The 18,142-nt window shown below is 41.3% G+C and overlaps 1 protein-coding gene across 4 annotated transcripts in view; it reads right to left on the bottom strand.

The window, feature by feature from the left end:
• Nucleotides 1–18,142, bottom strand: part of LOC143285827 (E3 ubiquitin-protein ligase RNF216-like) — a 46,841-nt gene that overhangs the window by 24,820 nt on the left and 3,879 nt on the right. For 2 of the 4 annotated variants that reach the window (XM_076593262.1, XM_076593270.1), the window contains exons 2-5: nt 14,545–14,795; nt 10,890–13,719; nt 3,561–3,753; nt 433–591 (exon numbers count right to left, since the gene is read on the bottom strand). In XM_076593262.1, the coding sequence (XP_076449377.1) occupies nt 433–591; nt 3,561–3,753; nt 10,890–13,719; nt 14,545–14,795 (3,433 nt within the window). Of the gene's footprint in view, nt 1–432; nt 592–3,560; nt 3,754–6,051; nt 6,084–10,889; nt 13,720–14,544; nt 14,796–18,142 lie in introns of those variants that run through there. The other 2 variants (XM_076593283.1, XM_076593276.1) reach the window with 2 other exon arrangements.

Raw genomic sequence — 18,142 nt, forward strand, 5'->3', positions numbered from 1 at the left:
TGCTTCCATATTTGTTGCTTGACTTATGGTGTGACTTCCAGGGCAGGTGGCAGAATGATGAACACACTTTTCTGCCAATAGTGTCCATGAAGGTCTGGGTTCAAATCCCACTCTCACCCATTCTCCCACATTTGGCAGGAAAATCCAACTGAGTGTCTATTCATTCAGATGAGACAATAAACCGAGGATCCGTATACTGAACACACTTGGCACACTGAAAAAGAACCCATGGCAACGTAAGGGCTGTCCTCTGGAAAAATTCTGTAGAAGAAACCCACAAATATATATACATGCACTCAAAGCCTGACAAAGCCCATTGGGTTATGGTGCTGGTCAGGCATCTGCCTAGCAGATGTGGTGTAGCGTATACAGATTTGTCAGAACGCAGTGACGTCTCCTTACAAGAAACTGAAACTGACAGTGAAAACTTACGGTAACTTCCTGGTGGTCCTGCTGCAGCTGAGGGGGGTGTGGGTTCTGGAGGAGGCGGTCCATGGTGAGGTTCAGCGCATCATCCAGTGTGCCCTGCGCCATGAACTCTTCAAGCAGCTCACTCACATAGCCCCGCTTCACCGCCGGAAACACCTCCAGCTGAAAAAAATGCATTCACCACCACAAGGTTTCACTCTGTTTTAATTTTGACCAAAAAAGAAAAAAACAAACAAACCCGTAAAACCCTGACTAGCGTGTTGTGTTCATGTGTAAGTTCAGGTATCTGGTCTCCTGTTCCATCTCCCCATTAAAAAAAAAGAAAAGAAAAAATATACATAGATATACATTGTAGACATATGGATCACTCCACAAGCTTTGGTGCCTATGTCATGTCTGTGAAACTGCAACAGAACTTGAGTACTGAAAGTTCACTCAATGAAAGGCCAAGAGCAAGAACTATCAAACTCAAACTACTTATTCATAAACAGGTATTCAATTTCACTCAAACACGCTCTCTGTTTGGCCTCTGACTTGCATGCCAGTACTGAGTAAACAAAGAACTCTACAAATGGGAGAAAATCCATGAACACTTTTACTTGATGTCTCCCTCTGTACCTTTCATTCCACTAACCACAGACTGATACACACTAACAGCATTAACCACGACTGGATTGAAGCTTAAGTGAATGAATCTCTCCTGTTTAAATTGGTCTTACCTGTTATTTAATTATGGTATTACCTTAAAAAATACATTAAAAAAAGTGGTGAAACAAACAAAATCAATCTGTATGTATGTCTTTTTTGTATAGGACATCACTTTACACTGCCTATAGTATAAATCAGATACTTTTAATCTGAATACTCCTGTTCAAATGTCCTTACAATCAAAGGTTAAAATTGATATTAGTGCATGCTCATACCATGTGTACTTGGCTGATATGTCAGTGAATTCATCTGCTCACAAACCACCTCCAACCTATCTTACACCCACTGTCATAGAAAACCAAGGAATAACCACTACTAGCAGTAATGCTAATAAACATGTGTCCTTTACCATAACAGGTTTATTTCCAGTATGTATGCCCTTTAGCATAACAGCTTTATTTCCAACATGTGTGCCCTTCGCTGTAACAGCTTTATTTCAAACACATGTGCCCTTTACTGTACACTAACGCAAAAGTAATAACTAATATGTCACAGATTTATTTCCAACACATGTGCCATTTTACCATTTATAACAGCTGTATTTCCAACACATGTGACCTTTACTGTAACAGTAACACTAGCCCTTGCTACTGGTACCATGTAACCCAGTCCTACCTGCCACTTGTAAAGTCTCCCAACGACGGACAAGGCGGATGAGGAATCCTTTCCCAACAGCTGTGAAGGCGGAAGAGGATGACTAAACAGCAGGGGGAGCTCTTATCCTTGGCTGGAAGTCCTCCTAGGAGATGGAACTCTGAAGTAAAAACTTGCACCTGCCGAGGCCGTTCTACATGTGGCAGTATCTGCACCTGTGGGACTCTGAGCGTCGGTAGGTGAGAGAGTGGGGAATGGACTGCACAACTCCTCTTCACTAAAAAAAAAAGTCACCTGTGCTGGTCAGGCAACCAGGCTAATGCTGGAAAGACGAGCTAGCCCTTCAACACCCAGCTTTCCCAAGCCCTGCGGCGATGGAGAAGTGGTAACGGGAACAGGTAGAGGATGCTGCTGGCAGTTCCTAGTCACAACTCTGCACACAAGCGGCTGTGGGGTGATGGTCGTCCGCTGTAGACTGGGGCAGATGCGGCACCTGTATCCTCCCACAGCGCCAGAGCAGCCCTTTTTAGGGACAGCACTGCTCTCCCCACACAGGGAAGGGGAGATAAAAGGATCCCAAAACAAAGCCTGCCTCACCTAGTACCTAGTAGGAAACCGCACCTACTTGGACATCCAACACTAGCAGTCGAAAACAACAGAAGAAAAGAACCAGGAGTCATGCCCTGACTCTGGGTGCCTGGAATGCTTGCACCCTTTAGGACAGAGATGACAGACCAGAAAGGTGCACAACGCTCTTTGCTAGAACGTTTGATCGCACCAGGTGGACACAGCAGCCCTGAGCAAAACCAGGTCTGTCGGTGAAACCCAGCTGGAGGAAGTTGGAGGGGGCTACACCTTCTACAGCACTGGGAAACCAGATGGTACCTCAAGAACCTCAGGTGTGGGTTTTGCCATACAAACCAAACTTGCACGACAGCTTGACAGCCTTCCAAGTGGGACAAATGACAAGCTGATGACCCTGTGTCTGAAGCTGTCCGAGGATCACTTCTCCACAGTCAGCAGCTGCTATGCCCCGACGATGACCAACCCTGATGACATCAAAGAAGCTTTCTACGAGGAGCTCAGCATTTCAGCGGTAGACAGAAAGGACAGGCTGATCATCCTTGGGGATTTCAATGCCTGCGTCGGCGTGGACTTCTCCTCGAGGCCAAAAGTCCTAGGACAGCACGACACTGGCAAGTGCAACTCCAATGGACTGCTTTTGCTCTCGCTCTGTGCGCAGCATGGACTGACCAACGCCAACACCTTCTTCCAACAAGCGGACAAGTACAAGAACACATGGATGCACCCCTGCTCCAAGCAGTGGCACATGCTGGACACCTTGAAGACAAACCTGAAAGCCTGTGACATAGACATCGCTTCCTGGGAAACTGATGCCCTTGACCACTCTCGCTGGAGGATGCTGTGCTCTAGTGGCATAAAGATGTTTGAAAACAAGAGAATGTTGGCCATTAAGGAGAAGCGTGAACGAAGGAAGCAGGGCTCAACTTCTGGAGACGTTTTCCCTTGCAACACCTGTGGGAAGTGCTGCACATCCAGAATTGGCCTCTTCTCCCATATGAGGGACACACACCGACAGATAAGCCTGCCTGCCTACTCATCCGTCGGTCCGAAGGGAGACTCCACCATCAACACTAGTATGTCACAGCTTTATTTCCAACATGTGTGCCCTTTACTGTAAATAGTGGAATTGCTTTATTTCAAATATGTTTACCCTTTACCATATCAGCTTTATTTCCAACAACAAGTGTACCCTTTACTGTAACAGCTTTCAATCCAACAGACTAAGAGAAAAAAGCAGGACTCACCACCCTGTTGACCCCAAACTCCAGCCCAGGGGGTATGGTGCAAGGGCCAGCATGGGCAAGGTGCAAGTCGACTGGATGCTCACGGGACGGTCCTGGTGTGGCAACTAGCAAGTCCATTGGCTCCACACCCGGACCCCCCTCCATCAAGGGGCTGGGGCTGCGATCTTCAATCTCTATGACGGCTTCATCCTGGCTGTTGTGACACAATCATCACTCATTACTTAAAACGTAAATATTGTTAACCTTACAATACAGGGTTCCCACATATATGTGATCAAACAAAATTCCACACCTTTTCCAGACCAGACTCAATATTTTCCAAAAAAACAAACACCCCCAAAAAATCCATCTGCTATGCCATGGCAACAAGAGATTGGCAGATATCCTGGTTTTGGTGGTTAACTTCTATCATTTTTGACTCTTTTGTGTAAACAAAGTGAGTCTATGTTTTAACCCGGTGTTCGGTTGTCTGTGTGTTTGTGTGTGTGTGTGTGTGTGTGTGTGTGTGTGTGTGTGTGTGTGTGTCCGTGGTAAACTTTAACATTGACATTTTCTCTGCAAATACTTTGTCAGTTGACACCAAATTAGGCATAAAAATAGGAAAAATTCAGTTCTTTTTAGTCATCTTGTTTAAAACAATATTGCACCTCTGGGATGGACACCAAAAAATAAAGAATGCCTAATTATATGCAAACTGCATTTACTGTTATATTTATATTTTTTGTATTCTCTAAACTTGGCACTTTGATCTTATATTTGACCCAACAGCTAGAGCAGTCATTATTATCATTTTTTGTTCAAACAGGAACTTCTTTTGCTAAGCGTGGAAGTTTTGTTTATTTGAAATGTTTTGGTGCAGACAGTAAAATAAGGGAAATTACTCTGTAGGGGACTTAGTTTGCTTTGAACTGATCTTTCTCATCTTAAACATTACATTTTGAAATTATACTCAATACATAAAAAGCTTGGATTTTTTTTTTTTAAAGTGCATCACAAGTGAGTCTTGAAGGCCTTGCCTCTCTTGTTTCAAAATGTAATGTTTAAGATGGGAAAGATCAGTTTAAAGCAAATTAACTCCCCTAGCATTACAGAGTAATTTCCCTTTTTTAATATCTGTACCAAAACGTTTGCAAAATAAATAAAACTTCCATGCTTAGCAAAAGAAGTTCCTGTTTGAACAAAAAATGATAATAATGACAGATCTTTTGTTGGGTCGAATATCAGATCAAAGTGCCAAGTTTAGAGAATACAAAAAATATAACAGTAAATGCATTATACTCAATACATAAAAACCTTGGATTTTTTTTTTAAAGTGTATCACAAGTGAGTCTTGAAGGCCTTGCCTCTCTTGTTTATTTTTCAGATTGTTTGTTTTTCTTTTTTTTTCTTTTATAGCACTTTGTTAAATACTGAGCAGTTTGGGGTTTTAATAAATTTTATAAAAGTTCAAAGATATTTCTTGACCCTGAAGGAAAATTTTTTTTTCAAGGCTGTTCAGAGTTTCCAGCCCTGGAAATGGTTATCTGATTTTTTTATTTTATTTATTTATTTTTTTTTTTTTTAAATTTAAACTTTTTCCAGACTTCTATGACTCTTTATGAACCTTGTCATCATTATAAAAGTATTCTTTGATAAATTAATATGAAACTGAAAACAAACATTCCTTTCCCTCTCACTAGTCTCAGATGAAATGGTACTGAAAATAAAACAGAGTTACCAAAAGAAAAAAAGAAAATGTAGACATGAAGAAAAGCGTACTGAAAAAAAAAAAAATCAAATTTGTTAAACTGTTCAATGATGACAATGAATGATGACAGGCACAAGCGTACTGAAAAAAAAAAATCAAATTTGTTAAACTGTTCAATGATGACAATGAATGATGACAGGCACAACACTTTCTTTTTCTGGATGTTTCTTTCACCCACCATTTGTAACTGTATGCAGTTCTTACACATTGAAGCATCACAGTTTTCCACATATATATATATATATATATATATATATATATTACTGGCCAATTTACCCAGTAATAGTGGCTAATTTCACACAATATGCAACTGTAAAATTCTACAAAATACTAAAGAGTGGTAACCCTCTCCATGTACAAGGTAGACAACTTCAAGTCCATGCTGCTCATGCCACCAGTTCAGCTGACACACAAGTAAATAAAGGTACAGTGAAAAAACAACCAGACACTACCTAAAAAAATAACAAGAAAAAAAAACAACTGGAAGCTCCAGGCTTGTACTTGTTCCAATCACTTGATATGTGCACACAGCAGTAAGAACAATGGTAATGTGCAAACACAAACTGGCTTTTATTCAAGACTGGTGTAATATATCGTTTTAATCCTGAATATGCTACACAGAAAATACAGACAAAACAGAACAAACACACGGTTGCCTCGTTAGGTTGTTGACTAGTTCTAAATGAAAGATTAATGATGCTAGGATAGAAAAGGATTAATAGACAAGAAAGAGTGTTAACTCACTCTATCATACAAGGAACACAACTAGAAGTCAATCCTGCTTATGCTACTGATTCAGCTAGTACACAGATAAAGCAACAGTGTATTAGAACAAACCCACACATTTCCTAGAAAAGGAAGCTCTGAATTCTTGTATGACTTGTAAAGTTTACATTTTGTAAACACTATAAATAAGCAAAGTGTCAGCATGGCTAACAACACAGTAAAGAAAAGAAATTTCCTGTTACACAGCTAAATAAAGAATCCTCCACAAGAGTGTGTTGACTGGAGTGGGCTAAGTCTATCCCCCACCCCGACTCCACACCCAGGTCATAAACATGGTGTACACAAGAGACAGTAATTAAGCTCTCCATAAGACTAGGATCAAAAGCTAACACATCAGAAAGGCCCAACTCACTTACATGATACTTAGATTATCAGTAAAGACACTGCTGTACACTGGAGGCTGGCTGCCTGAGCTGTGTGAATTTCCTTAGAATGTGAATGCCCTGATTCCTCGCCCCTAGATTTCTCTGAGACAGAGAGAGAGAGAGAGAGAGAGAGAGAGAGAGAGAGAGAGAGAGAGAGAGAGAAAACACGAACAAACGAACTGTTTTTAATGAGGGAAGTGGATTAACCATGCACATACTTTTTTTTTCTTTTACATCCAGCCCTCAGGGCAAAGAGAAATGAAATCAAAATATTCCCAGGATATCAACAGGTTATATAACTTCAAAAGTACATACATGGCATTTAAATACACTCAAATGCACAGTAAACATTTACAGGTACATAATCATAATGCAGTGATAAAAATGTATAGAAATATAATAATATAAAAGTGCAATATGTGTGTGAGAGAGAGAGAGAAAGAGAGAGATGATGATGATGATGATGAAGATGGTACTTTTTTTGATAGTGATGATGATGATGATGATGATGACAATGATGGAGTACACACAGGACATTTGGATGCACACAAATGCATACATGTAAATATTCAAATGTATACGATGATAATGCCTGTAGTTGCAGACAGACTGAAACAGACAGACAAAGCAAGAGGATGAGAAAATTTCGAACAAATTCATTTGAAGGTGTCAGCAACTTCTTTCATTAATTGAGCATGATATGCATTTTCAAATTTACTTAATGACTAAATGAGGTGTGGTTATGCAGAGAGGATGGAATATTGTTCCTGAGCAAACCACCAGAATACATGTGGTTGGATTTAAAAAGATCAATCATCAATTCTAGGAAGAGGCAGAATTAACTTATGAGCATGGCGATTAATATTAAAAAACTAGTAATTGATGGTGGAGCACAACCAGAAAATATTTTGAACATGAAAATTGCTTTGTTATAAATACTTGAGAGTTTCAAGTTCAGTGGAAGAATGTCCAACATAGTATAGTCTGTAAAGGACAAGGAGGAAGAGTTCAGTAAAACTTATTTCAGAGCACGTCTATAAAGACTATGCAGAGGTTTGAGAATATTTTCGCTGGCCAGATCCCAGACTGTGGATGCTTAATTTATATGAGATTCAATGAAGGCATGAAAAAACATTTTACAGGAATGGATATCTAAGAAATGTTTTATCTTGGATAGCTGATAGATCTTTTAGGAGCCCCTTCCTATCTCTGTGGCTGCCTTCACCTCTACACTCCATCTCACTCACTACGATCAGCTTTGGATCCACTCTGTTTACATATACCCAGATTCAAGCTCTTGACTGTTGGCCGCCATTCTTTATCTGTCTCTGGACTTTGCAACTGGAATGAACTTTCTTCTTCAAGTCTCCACACTCAGCTCCTTCAAGTCTGGCCTTAAAACCCACCTCTTCCCAAAACAGCCTCACTTCCCTGCGTGTGAATGACTGGTGTGAAAGCACTTTGATTTGTCTCTGCACAAGATTCAGTGCTATATAAATACCATTATTATTATTATTAGAATATTGCATATCATTCCAACATGCTCAGACCACAATAGGTTGTTGTCAATTACTACCCCTAAAACTTTGTGGAACTCAACTTCATCTACGATTTTACTATTAATGAACAGGGGAAGACAAAAATCAGAGATATTCTGATGCTTTTGTCTGGTGGTTATCATCATATATTTTGTTTTATGTGGGTTAAGGCTCATATGGTTTAACTCTGACCATTCAACTTACTGATTGATATTTGTTTGTAATGATGCACATATTTCATCCCTTTTTGAATTACTTGCATGCTGTGTGTCATCTGCGAACATTTCACAGTGTGCTGTTAAAGATAGAGGCAAATCGTTAATTAATACAAATGGAAAACAGGATAGGTCCAAGAACCGAACCCTGAAGTACACAATACTTCACTGGTATAAGGGATGATTTACGCCCATTGACCAGCACCAGTTGTTCTCTTTTAGAAGAGTTAGTACGATCACCAGATTTATACAGTGGTATGAATTTAGCAATTTTGAACGTTTTGGGAAATTGGTTTTTGCTTACATACACAGGTTAAAGACATAAGTGAGTGTTTCTGAAATAAAAGAAGCAGCAATCTTTAAAATTTTACCATCAATACCATCTCGTCCACGAGTGCTTGTTTGTTTCAAATGAATTAAAGCATTATAAACTTCATGAACGGACATAAGTGGGATATTCAGGTCAGAAGATATATATTTTGAGGCACAAAATTCTTGTAACTTTTCAAGATTACTGAGTACACATCTATCATATCATACTGTTGAATTAGCAATTTCACAAAAGTGGGTGTTACTTAAGATCTTCTGGATTCAGATTAATAACTAAGGTGGATTTTACTTTAATCTTGTTACTTGTTTAGTTGTTAACTGGTTGTGGTATTCCAAATTGACCTGCTGTCAGATTTGGAAGAAACAAGGTCTTGAAAATACTCGACTTTAGCTAAATATTTTAAATGACTGACAATATTTCTCTGTTTCGTAAATTCTTCCTTGGAGCCTGTAGACAAAAAGAAGTCATGCAAAGTTATGGCATCAGCAAGGTGATTGGACAGCCTGGGTAAATTAAGATTCTCTCTTAGTCTAATGTGTTTGGTTTTATACGGTGCATGCTTATCATAATTATTTAAAAAGTTATGGTACCAAACTTCAAATGCCTCATCAGGAGTTGTAAACTGCTATACCCAAGAAAAACATGAGCTGTGTAAATCGTGCAAGAATCTATCCTTATCAAAATGTTTAAAGCACCTGTAAGTAACAAATTTATGACAATTCTTTGGGATTTTGACTCCTTTTTTCGACCATGTAAGGCAAACTGGATAGTGATCGCTGCAAGTACAACCATAGACTGGCAAGTATACTTCCGATATATTATTTTTATTAGTGGTATAAATGGGATCTATAACTATACAAAAGAGAGAGAGAGAGGGAGAGAGAGAGGAGGGGGGGAGAATGAGAGACAGGGAGACCGGAGAGAGAGAGAAGAGAGAGAGAGAGAGAGAGAGAGAGAGAGAGAGAGAGAGAGAGAGTGAATGTGTTGTGTGTATAAATCAATATGGTGTGTGTGTGTGTGTGTTTGTGAGGGAGACAGACAGACAGACTGACACAGAGACAGACAGACAGACAGACATACGGAGACGGAGACACAGAGACAACAATCCTAAAATGATTTCCAGACCTGACCTAGAACCAAGGTTAAGATGAATAATATCTGAAGTTCAAAATTATTTAAAGACTGACCATTTACAATGAACTATTTTCCAATTTTTTTGAAGATGAACATTAACTAGTCTTAATCCTGGCTGCATAAAAATTGGTCAAGCAGTTCAAATAAGAAATTGCTGTCCATTTACAAACACCATATGTACACACACACACACACACACACACACACCATCTATAGAGCTATTCCAATTACCATTAAGTTGCAGTGAACCTTTTTTGAAATGGAAAAAAATTAATAAAATGAGTTCATTAAAGTAAAAAAAAAAAAAAAAAAAAAAAAATCCCTATCAACTTTTTTAGCACTCTCAGAGACAAATGTTGGACACTTATACAACTCAAAGAACTTTAACTGCTTTGACTAAGAGGTTTGATTGGGCATCTTCATAAACTTGTATAAAAAATGTCCACACACATGCACACAGCAAAGTGCACACACACACACACACACACGCACACACACACCACACAAACACACAAAGAAACTACTTAAACCACAATTACTAGTTTTCTCCATCACATGCACATTCGCACATGCCTGTGGAGTCAGGAAACCGGTACCGGCCATACCGCCTACTGGTTTCCCGACTCCACACAAAGGATGTCGCATCAAACCTTGCGACTTTAGAGAATATGACGCAACAAGTGCCATCTCCAATCACATCAGGAACAATTCAAGATCCTTTGTAGTAGGCAGATCTCAGACTGAGCAATTCAGAAACTCTTTATGAGCACTGTTCGTGACTGGGACCATCTGGACAAGGCAATGGTGACAGCAACATCTGTCTCAGGACACCACTAGTGCTAGGCTGCGCACTCCCCCCACCATTGCGTTTATGTCATAAGTGGCGATAGTAAGTAAGCAATGTACCCTACAGATACAGTATGCACAAGTGCATATACTTGTAATATAATTTTATGCATGTGCATGGACACACATATAAAACTTAAATCAATCATTTTCTATATGTCACACACACACACACACACAAACGCACGCACACACACTTTCACTTACTCGTATGCGTACACAGTAATCCCCCCCACCTCCACCCACTCGATTTTTTTTTCCTACCCTCGTCTAATATCACTTACACTCAGTTACAGTGAAAAGACGTTAAACTAAAGAACGAACACATACTGATCCGACATATTGTCACACACACACACACACATACCCATCCTCCAGAAATATGGGTGCCTGCACATCAGGATTGGCTGGAGGCGGCTGATGTTGTAACTGCTGTTGTACATCCACATGCTGTGGCTTCAAGCGGAGTCTGGGAGGCTGGAGCACAGGTTTTGTGTGCATCAGGACAGAGCCTGGTGGCTGTGCAAACAACTTGGGCTGTTGTAAAATGGGCCTGACTTGCTGCAGGTTTGGTGCTGAACGGGCCATGGGGAGCCCAGCCTGCTCAGGATCATGATGCTGTTCTGGTGCCAGTGCTGCCTCTATCAACACATCCAGACGGTTTGGAGCTGTCATCATTGTGGCTTGGGCTCTTTCTGCAATACAACAGTGTGTGGAGGGTCTGCTTTGCTCTCTATAGGCAGTAAATCTGTGCGTGTTATCAAGGTGGAGAGTAGAGTTCACATTACCACTGGCAGGCACAGCATGAACTTTGTTAGCCTGGCCATCTAGCTCTCTGCCTTCAGCTTCAAGTGACTGACTGTTCATCACCTGGCTAGCTGAACATGGAGTGGTCACTGTCGAATGTGTTCTCCCTGCAGATGGACGCCCACTCACACTGACAGCAGCATCAAAACTGGAGGTGACTGTGAGTTCGCTGTTAGACGGCATTGTCACAACAGAACAGAGTGGATGCGTATGTTGTTTTGACCTCAGCTGAGTGACCACAACAGTAGCTTCGGGTAACGACAGTGTTCCTGATGATTTCTTTTCATGATACCCTGCATCATCAGTAGCTTCATCAACTGTACTAAGAAAATCATCATCCATCCTGTCTAATGTCTTACGTAAAATACTTCTGTCAGGGTTGTAAGAACTACTTGTTGCAGAAGACGAGGGTTTAATGTGTCTCAATTTCCCTGTTGTTGCTAATCTCATCCCTTCTCTCGTCTTCTTACAATGATTCCTATATGCTGACTCTTCAAATGCACGAAAATCACAAAGCAATGAAGCTGAGTGGGGCTCTGTTGAACTGCTGGCAGCCTCAAGTGACTGACTGTTCATCACCTGGCTAGCTGAACATGGAGTGGTCACTGTTGAATGTGTTCTCACTGCAGATGGACACCCACTCACACTGACAGCACTGTCAAAGCAGGAGGTGACTGTGAGTTCGCTGTTAGACGGCATTGTCACAACAGAACAGAGTGGATGCAGATGTTGTTTTGACCTCAGCTGAGTGGCCACAACAGTAGCATCGGGTAACGACAGTGTTCCTGATGATTTCTTTTCATGATACCCTGCATCATCAGTAGCTTCATCAACTGTACTAAGAAAATCATCATCCACCCTGTCTAATGTCTTTAGTAAAGCACTTCTGTCAGGGATGTAAGGACCACTTGTTGCAGAATACAACAGCTTACGGTGTCTCAATTTCCCTGCTGTTGCAAATCTCTTTCTTTCTTTCATCTTCTTACAATGACTCCTGTATGCTGACTCTTCAAGTTCATGAAAATCACAAAGCAATGAAGCTGAATGGGGCTCTGTAGAACTACTGGCAGCATCATATGGTTTGTCTGAATGCTCGCCACTGGCACTGTCTAAAGAAGCCTTCTGGAAAAGGTATTTGGGTTTTGGTCTGCCGGTAGATGTTTCGTTCAAACACTTCATGTCACTGCCGCTTTTAGAACTTGAGGGAACTTCAGCACAAAGAGGATTTTTACATTTCTTGTGTAATGACTTATATGACAAGTCAGTCTCTCTGCTACTGCCAGCAGATGATGTATCACTCTCACTCGAAACAGATTTTGGTATACTCCTGTCTAAAGACCTTTTGCCCAAACACTTCATGTGACTGCTGGCATGCTCATCTCGTCCAACTGACTGAACATTTGTTGCACTACTGCAAGACAACTTCCTACTTGCATGCTGCAGAACACTATCAATGGTTGGCAAAACTTTCCGTGGGCAAACTTTTCCTGCAGTGTCAGAGAAAGACCTTTTACCTAAATATGTAATACCACCACCCATGGATGAAGTGGCTGAACCAGTGCCAGAACTTGACAAGTGAGGTGATGCCAATTCTGGTTCTGCACTGAGAATCTGTCTTGGACTTTTTGGGAAAATCTGATGCTTTCGCCTGGGAGGGCTAAGAACAGGCAGGGCTTCACAACTGAACACAATCTGGTCTTCTGCTTGACTTTCAGCCCTTAAAGGAATGTCCCTTTTCAGATGACTTCCAACTGAAGTGACTGTCAGATCTTGACCAGCACTGTGTACGGTTTTCTCTGTAGATGTACAGATCGCTTCTGTGGGTAGTTCTGATGATCTGCTGCACTCTGGTTTAATTGTTTTCAAGGCTTGCTCACCATGCACATCATCTAGACCCGACAGAATGCTGTGAAACAGCTCAGTCCTGTCCAAAACAATATTCGAAGACTCTGGAGACTTCTTCATTTTTAATGAAGTTGAATCTTGCAACAATCCAGGCGATTTCTCTTTGTTTATTTGCAAAGGCTCTGAACTGTCACTTTTGGACTGTGTCATTGGCTTCATACCTAAGTCCAAATCTGGCAGAGAATCATTGCTTGAGTCATTGCTTTCAACAAATGCACCACTCTCAAGAGACTTCTGTGAATCATCAGACTTTACAGATGCAACTTCTTCTATAAATTCTTTCTTTCCATCCTGAGACAATGTTTTTTGAACAACTGACACTTTATCCAACTCATCATTATCATCATCATCACCAAATGAAACAGTATGTCTAGTGTCAATGGGCTGTTCAGGTACCTTTTCACAATCTGTCACCAAAACAGACATGTTTCCAGTGCTGCCAAATCCACTATGACAGGCTGAATTTTCAGTTCTCATATTTTCATCTGCAACAGATAAAACTGTCACATGAACTTTCTGCATTGCATATATGAACTGTCTTTTTTTTTAATTGAACAAGGTAATTAAAATCGAACCATACATTTCAGTATCTACCATTTCTGCAGTCAGGATGTAAAGCCTAAACCAATAAACTAAATAAATATGTAAAAAAGTAAATCTGTACACTCTTTTATCAGAAAATAAGCTGTCTAAAACAAGGAAAACATATCCCCATGCAGGATTGGTTGAATTTCTAAGTCAGGTCATGCTTCACCACTTGAAATTAATCTGCACTAACCAGGCCACCTACGGTTTATAAAGTCATTAATCAATGATCCATTCTCAGTACATTATCTGTGTGCATGCGTATGCGTGCACGTGTGTGTGCATAAGCACGCGCATGTGTGTGTGCGCGTGCATGTGTGTACATCTTTCTGTGTGTCTGTCCATGTGTTTCACTTGCTTGATTGATGCTTAAATAGTGTCGTGGCTTAAAAATCTTTCATGGGAAAATGTGTGAAGTGGTATCACAGCTTCAAAGTCAAAATACAATCATTTGATTTCAAACATGGAAGATTTGTTATTTTTCTGCGTTTCCTCAAATTTCCCATCGACCAGGCTGGTCTTATTTTATCAATCTAATATTAAGACTGATAATGCTGACTGGAAAACAAAAATTGGGTTCAAATTTATCAATGTTATCATATCCAAACTCATGTATGCAAACACACACACACACACCACCACTCATTATAACTAATACATCAAACTGAGAAAGACAACATGCATACTTTTTTGCACTTCAACTAAAGAAAACTTATTTCGCTTACCATTGGAGTTTTCTGGGTTTTCTCCCCAGGAGCAAGGATCCAAGAAGCGTTTCAGTTTCTCATCATCCTCATCCAGCAGAAAGTCTATACACACTCCCAGCAAACTATCTGGAGAGGTGCAAAGATTCCGAGAGCACTGAAAGATGACAGCCATTAAGCTACTCTGAGAATGCTGGGGAAACATGTCACGCAGCGACTGCACTGTTTCTGTCTCCACCACAGTCAAGTGACTCTGATCCATCTCAATCTCCCTGCAATCAAACAAGCTGTTACATGATATAAGTTACTTTGTGATATATTTATTTTAAGATAGGCAATAAAAATCAAACGCTTTGACAGAAAACAGAAGAAAGATTGCCAAACACTGCACTTATAAATAATATTGTTAGCTGTAAGATTATTTTTTCTTTACATAAATAGATGGATAATCACATTCACACACAGAAGGAAAAAACACAAAAAAAACCCATGCATTAAAATAAGAGGACTGAACTACAGGCAAGCATCTCTCAACTCTACATCAGTACATGTAACATCTGATGACCTGTTTTCTGCTTTTTAACATTTTGTGTGGCACCACTTTACCAGGACCATCAACTAGCAGTGTGGACTTCTGCAGCTACTTGGATGATTCCTGCATCCACACTATACAAGCAGAGAATCATCACCCAGCTTTCCGACTGATTTCGGTTCTCCTGCAAGTGCCTTCAGTCACTTAGCCACAGCAAATGGGCTGGATCCAGTTTAAGGTTGATCGTCATGTTGAATGATGTTCCCTGCAACAACTTAGTGGGCCAGGAGCCAGACAAATTTATGTCCAAGTCAATGTCTGATTCCAAATATGTTGTTTTTTGTTTGATTGGTTTGGGGTTGTTGTTTTTAGGGGGTGGGGGAGAGATTTTTTTTTTCAACCATCTCACTGCCCGGCAACAAGTGATAGTCCAGCTAGAGTAGGACACCTGGTATCTGAAGAAGGAAACACACATCTGGATACCTTCTGCAACCATCCCTCCTGCCGCATTTGACCTAAGCTGTATGACAAACTGATTGATCAGTGGGCCACTCCAGCCATCCATCTAGAAGCCCAGACCAAAGAGATGTGTTGGATGCAAACTCAACCCCCGGAATCCCATTCTGCCCCAACATGACAACAGTAAACAGGACACTTGGTTTCCTGCAAAGAAACCTGAGGAAGATGACAACTAGAATCCAGACAATCACTAACAAGTCCCTAATAATATGCCAAGTCCTTGATACTGCAAACACTGCATGGGACCCCACTGCAAGTGCAAAGAAAGAAGTGAAAATGACAGAAGAAGTTCAATGGAAAGCAGCACAGACTGTACTCAGTAAATATCAGTGGACAACCAGCACCAGCAAGCTACTGCAAGCACTCAAGTAGGAAACCCTGCGAAGCCAAAGGAGGGCTAGATTGTCCATGCTTTTCAAGATCAGCAGAAGACTTGCAAAAGTACAATGCCCATACTTCCACCGACAGCAACAATGAGCTAGAAGAGCCCACACGCAAACCTTTGACAGGATCCCCATGTAGAGCGGACATCAGGCTGAACACCTTCACAAGTGACTAGAATGTCTCGCCCCAGGCGACTGTCAATGCCCCAACCCATGACATTCGTTCAGGTGTCACATCTGCTGGAGCACTGCCTTCCAATCCCACCCTTTCTCTCTCTTGCTCCCCCCCCCCCCCCACCCTCTCTCTCTCTTACTGTCTTGATTACTCCATTACCCTCATAAAATAAAAATAAATAAAATGTCGGCAATATCCACATTTCTTCTTCTGCCGGATCTGTATCTGTTAAGTACATCACTGTCGCCAAGATTATGGCATTATCGCGATGGGTGGGGGTGTGTGCAGCTTAGCAGGTTCACTGTTGAGATGTTAATAGTTTTTTTAAAGATCTCAGGAGTTGGTGCTCTTACTATGTTTTCTTCCAGGTGGTTCCAGTCTTTTACTGTGCTAACAAAAAAATGACTGTTTGTATTGCTCTGTCTGAAATCTGCTGACTTGGAATGTTCTTGTGTTGTTTCTTATGTGATTAGAGATCACACTGGTGGTATCGTACTGATCGCCAGATGTTCGTGGCCTTATGAGTCGTCCTGGTTTATGTGGAGTTAAGTACTCATCAGGTGGTATGGCCGGTACCAACCCCTCAACCACCTTGTAAAGGAAGATGAGGCGTAGATCATGTCTGTGCTATTGGAGTGTCAGCAGTTGCAGAGTGTGAAGCATCTTGGTGATGGAGCCGGGTGTTCTGGATTTATAATCGCCGGTTATGAACCGGGCAGATAGGCGCTGCACTTTTTCAAGTTTATCAATATCCTGTTTCAGGTAAGGACTCCATATGATGGAGCCATACTCGAGGGCTGGTCTGATGTGAGACAGATATGCATTTCTCTTGCATTGGACGGGGCAGAAACGCAAGTTTCTCCTGAGGAAGCCATGGGTGCTGTGTGCTTTTTTGCAGGTGTAGGCAATGTGGGTGCTCCATTTCAGGTCATCGGACAGTTGAATACCTAGATAGGGGTTTGTATGGATGTGCTGAAGGGAAGTGTTACATAGGGAGCAGATGTGGTTGGCTGACTGCTGCATACTGAGGATGTAGCACTTGTTTGGGTTAAACTTCATACCCCAGTCAGTGGCCCTGGTTTCGAGTTGATTGAGGTCCTCTTGAAGCTGAATGTGATCTTGTAGGGAGTTGATCTGGCGGTAAAGGAGGCAATCATCTGGGATTTGACTCTGTCCGGGAGGTCATTGATGTGGCATTGGAAGAGGAGCGGGCCCAACACTGTTCCTTGAGGTACTCCGGAATCCACCGTGGTTTCTTCGGATGAGACGGGGGGAGAGCGCATGCGTGAGGTGGTCACTGTCATCTCCGATCGCCTGCTAGTTTTTCGACGAAATTCATTATTTTTTTATCAAAGTCATGTTCCCTAATTCGATAACTGGGTGTTCTAAAGTTATATAGAACATTTTGTCGCTGTGTTTACCCAAAATTGTAATCCCTACCCATAAGAAAGACTGTGCAGCAATGTTCAATGCTGGTGAGTAAGTTCGTTGCCATCTTAACCACAGTGGCCATTGAACTTTTTGATCGACGCAACAACTGTGCCAGGTCTTTTTGGACTTTTTGACCTCTGACTATTGTTGAAATACGAGCTTGTACTGACATCACAAGGCACGTACGTAAAATTATATTATTCTTTATGCTCCACGGCAACAAAATCGCCAACGTGAACAGAAGAGGCAGGAGCTAAGGCCAGAGAGGGAGCTATTTTTTAGCTTTGCGAACGTCATACTTCACAGCTTCTTACCAGTCTACACGCAGTGCTAAAGTACTAAACACAGAGAATTCAAAAAGTTTACATCGCCCCAGTCATGCCTGATACCCTTGACAATGTATTGTAGCCCCACAAAACTAATACCAGTGCTCCTAGCTCTAATAGGGCTTGCACACTGTACACCACCACACCAACCAGCATTCAGGGAAGGCATCACCATGAGTGTCACTTCATCTCAAACTTCACAGAACACTGAGAACAGTCCCGAGATCTGTGAGCAAACCAATGAATCTTCACA

The sequence above is a fragment of the Babylonia areolata genome, chromosome 1 (assembly GCF_041734735.1).
Source record: "Babylonia areolata isolate BAREFJ2019XMU chromosome 1, ASM4173473v1, whole genome shotgun sequence".
NCBI lineage: Eukaryota > Metazoa > Mollusca > Gastropoda > Neogastropoda > Buccinidae > Babylonia > Babylonia areolata.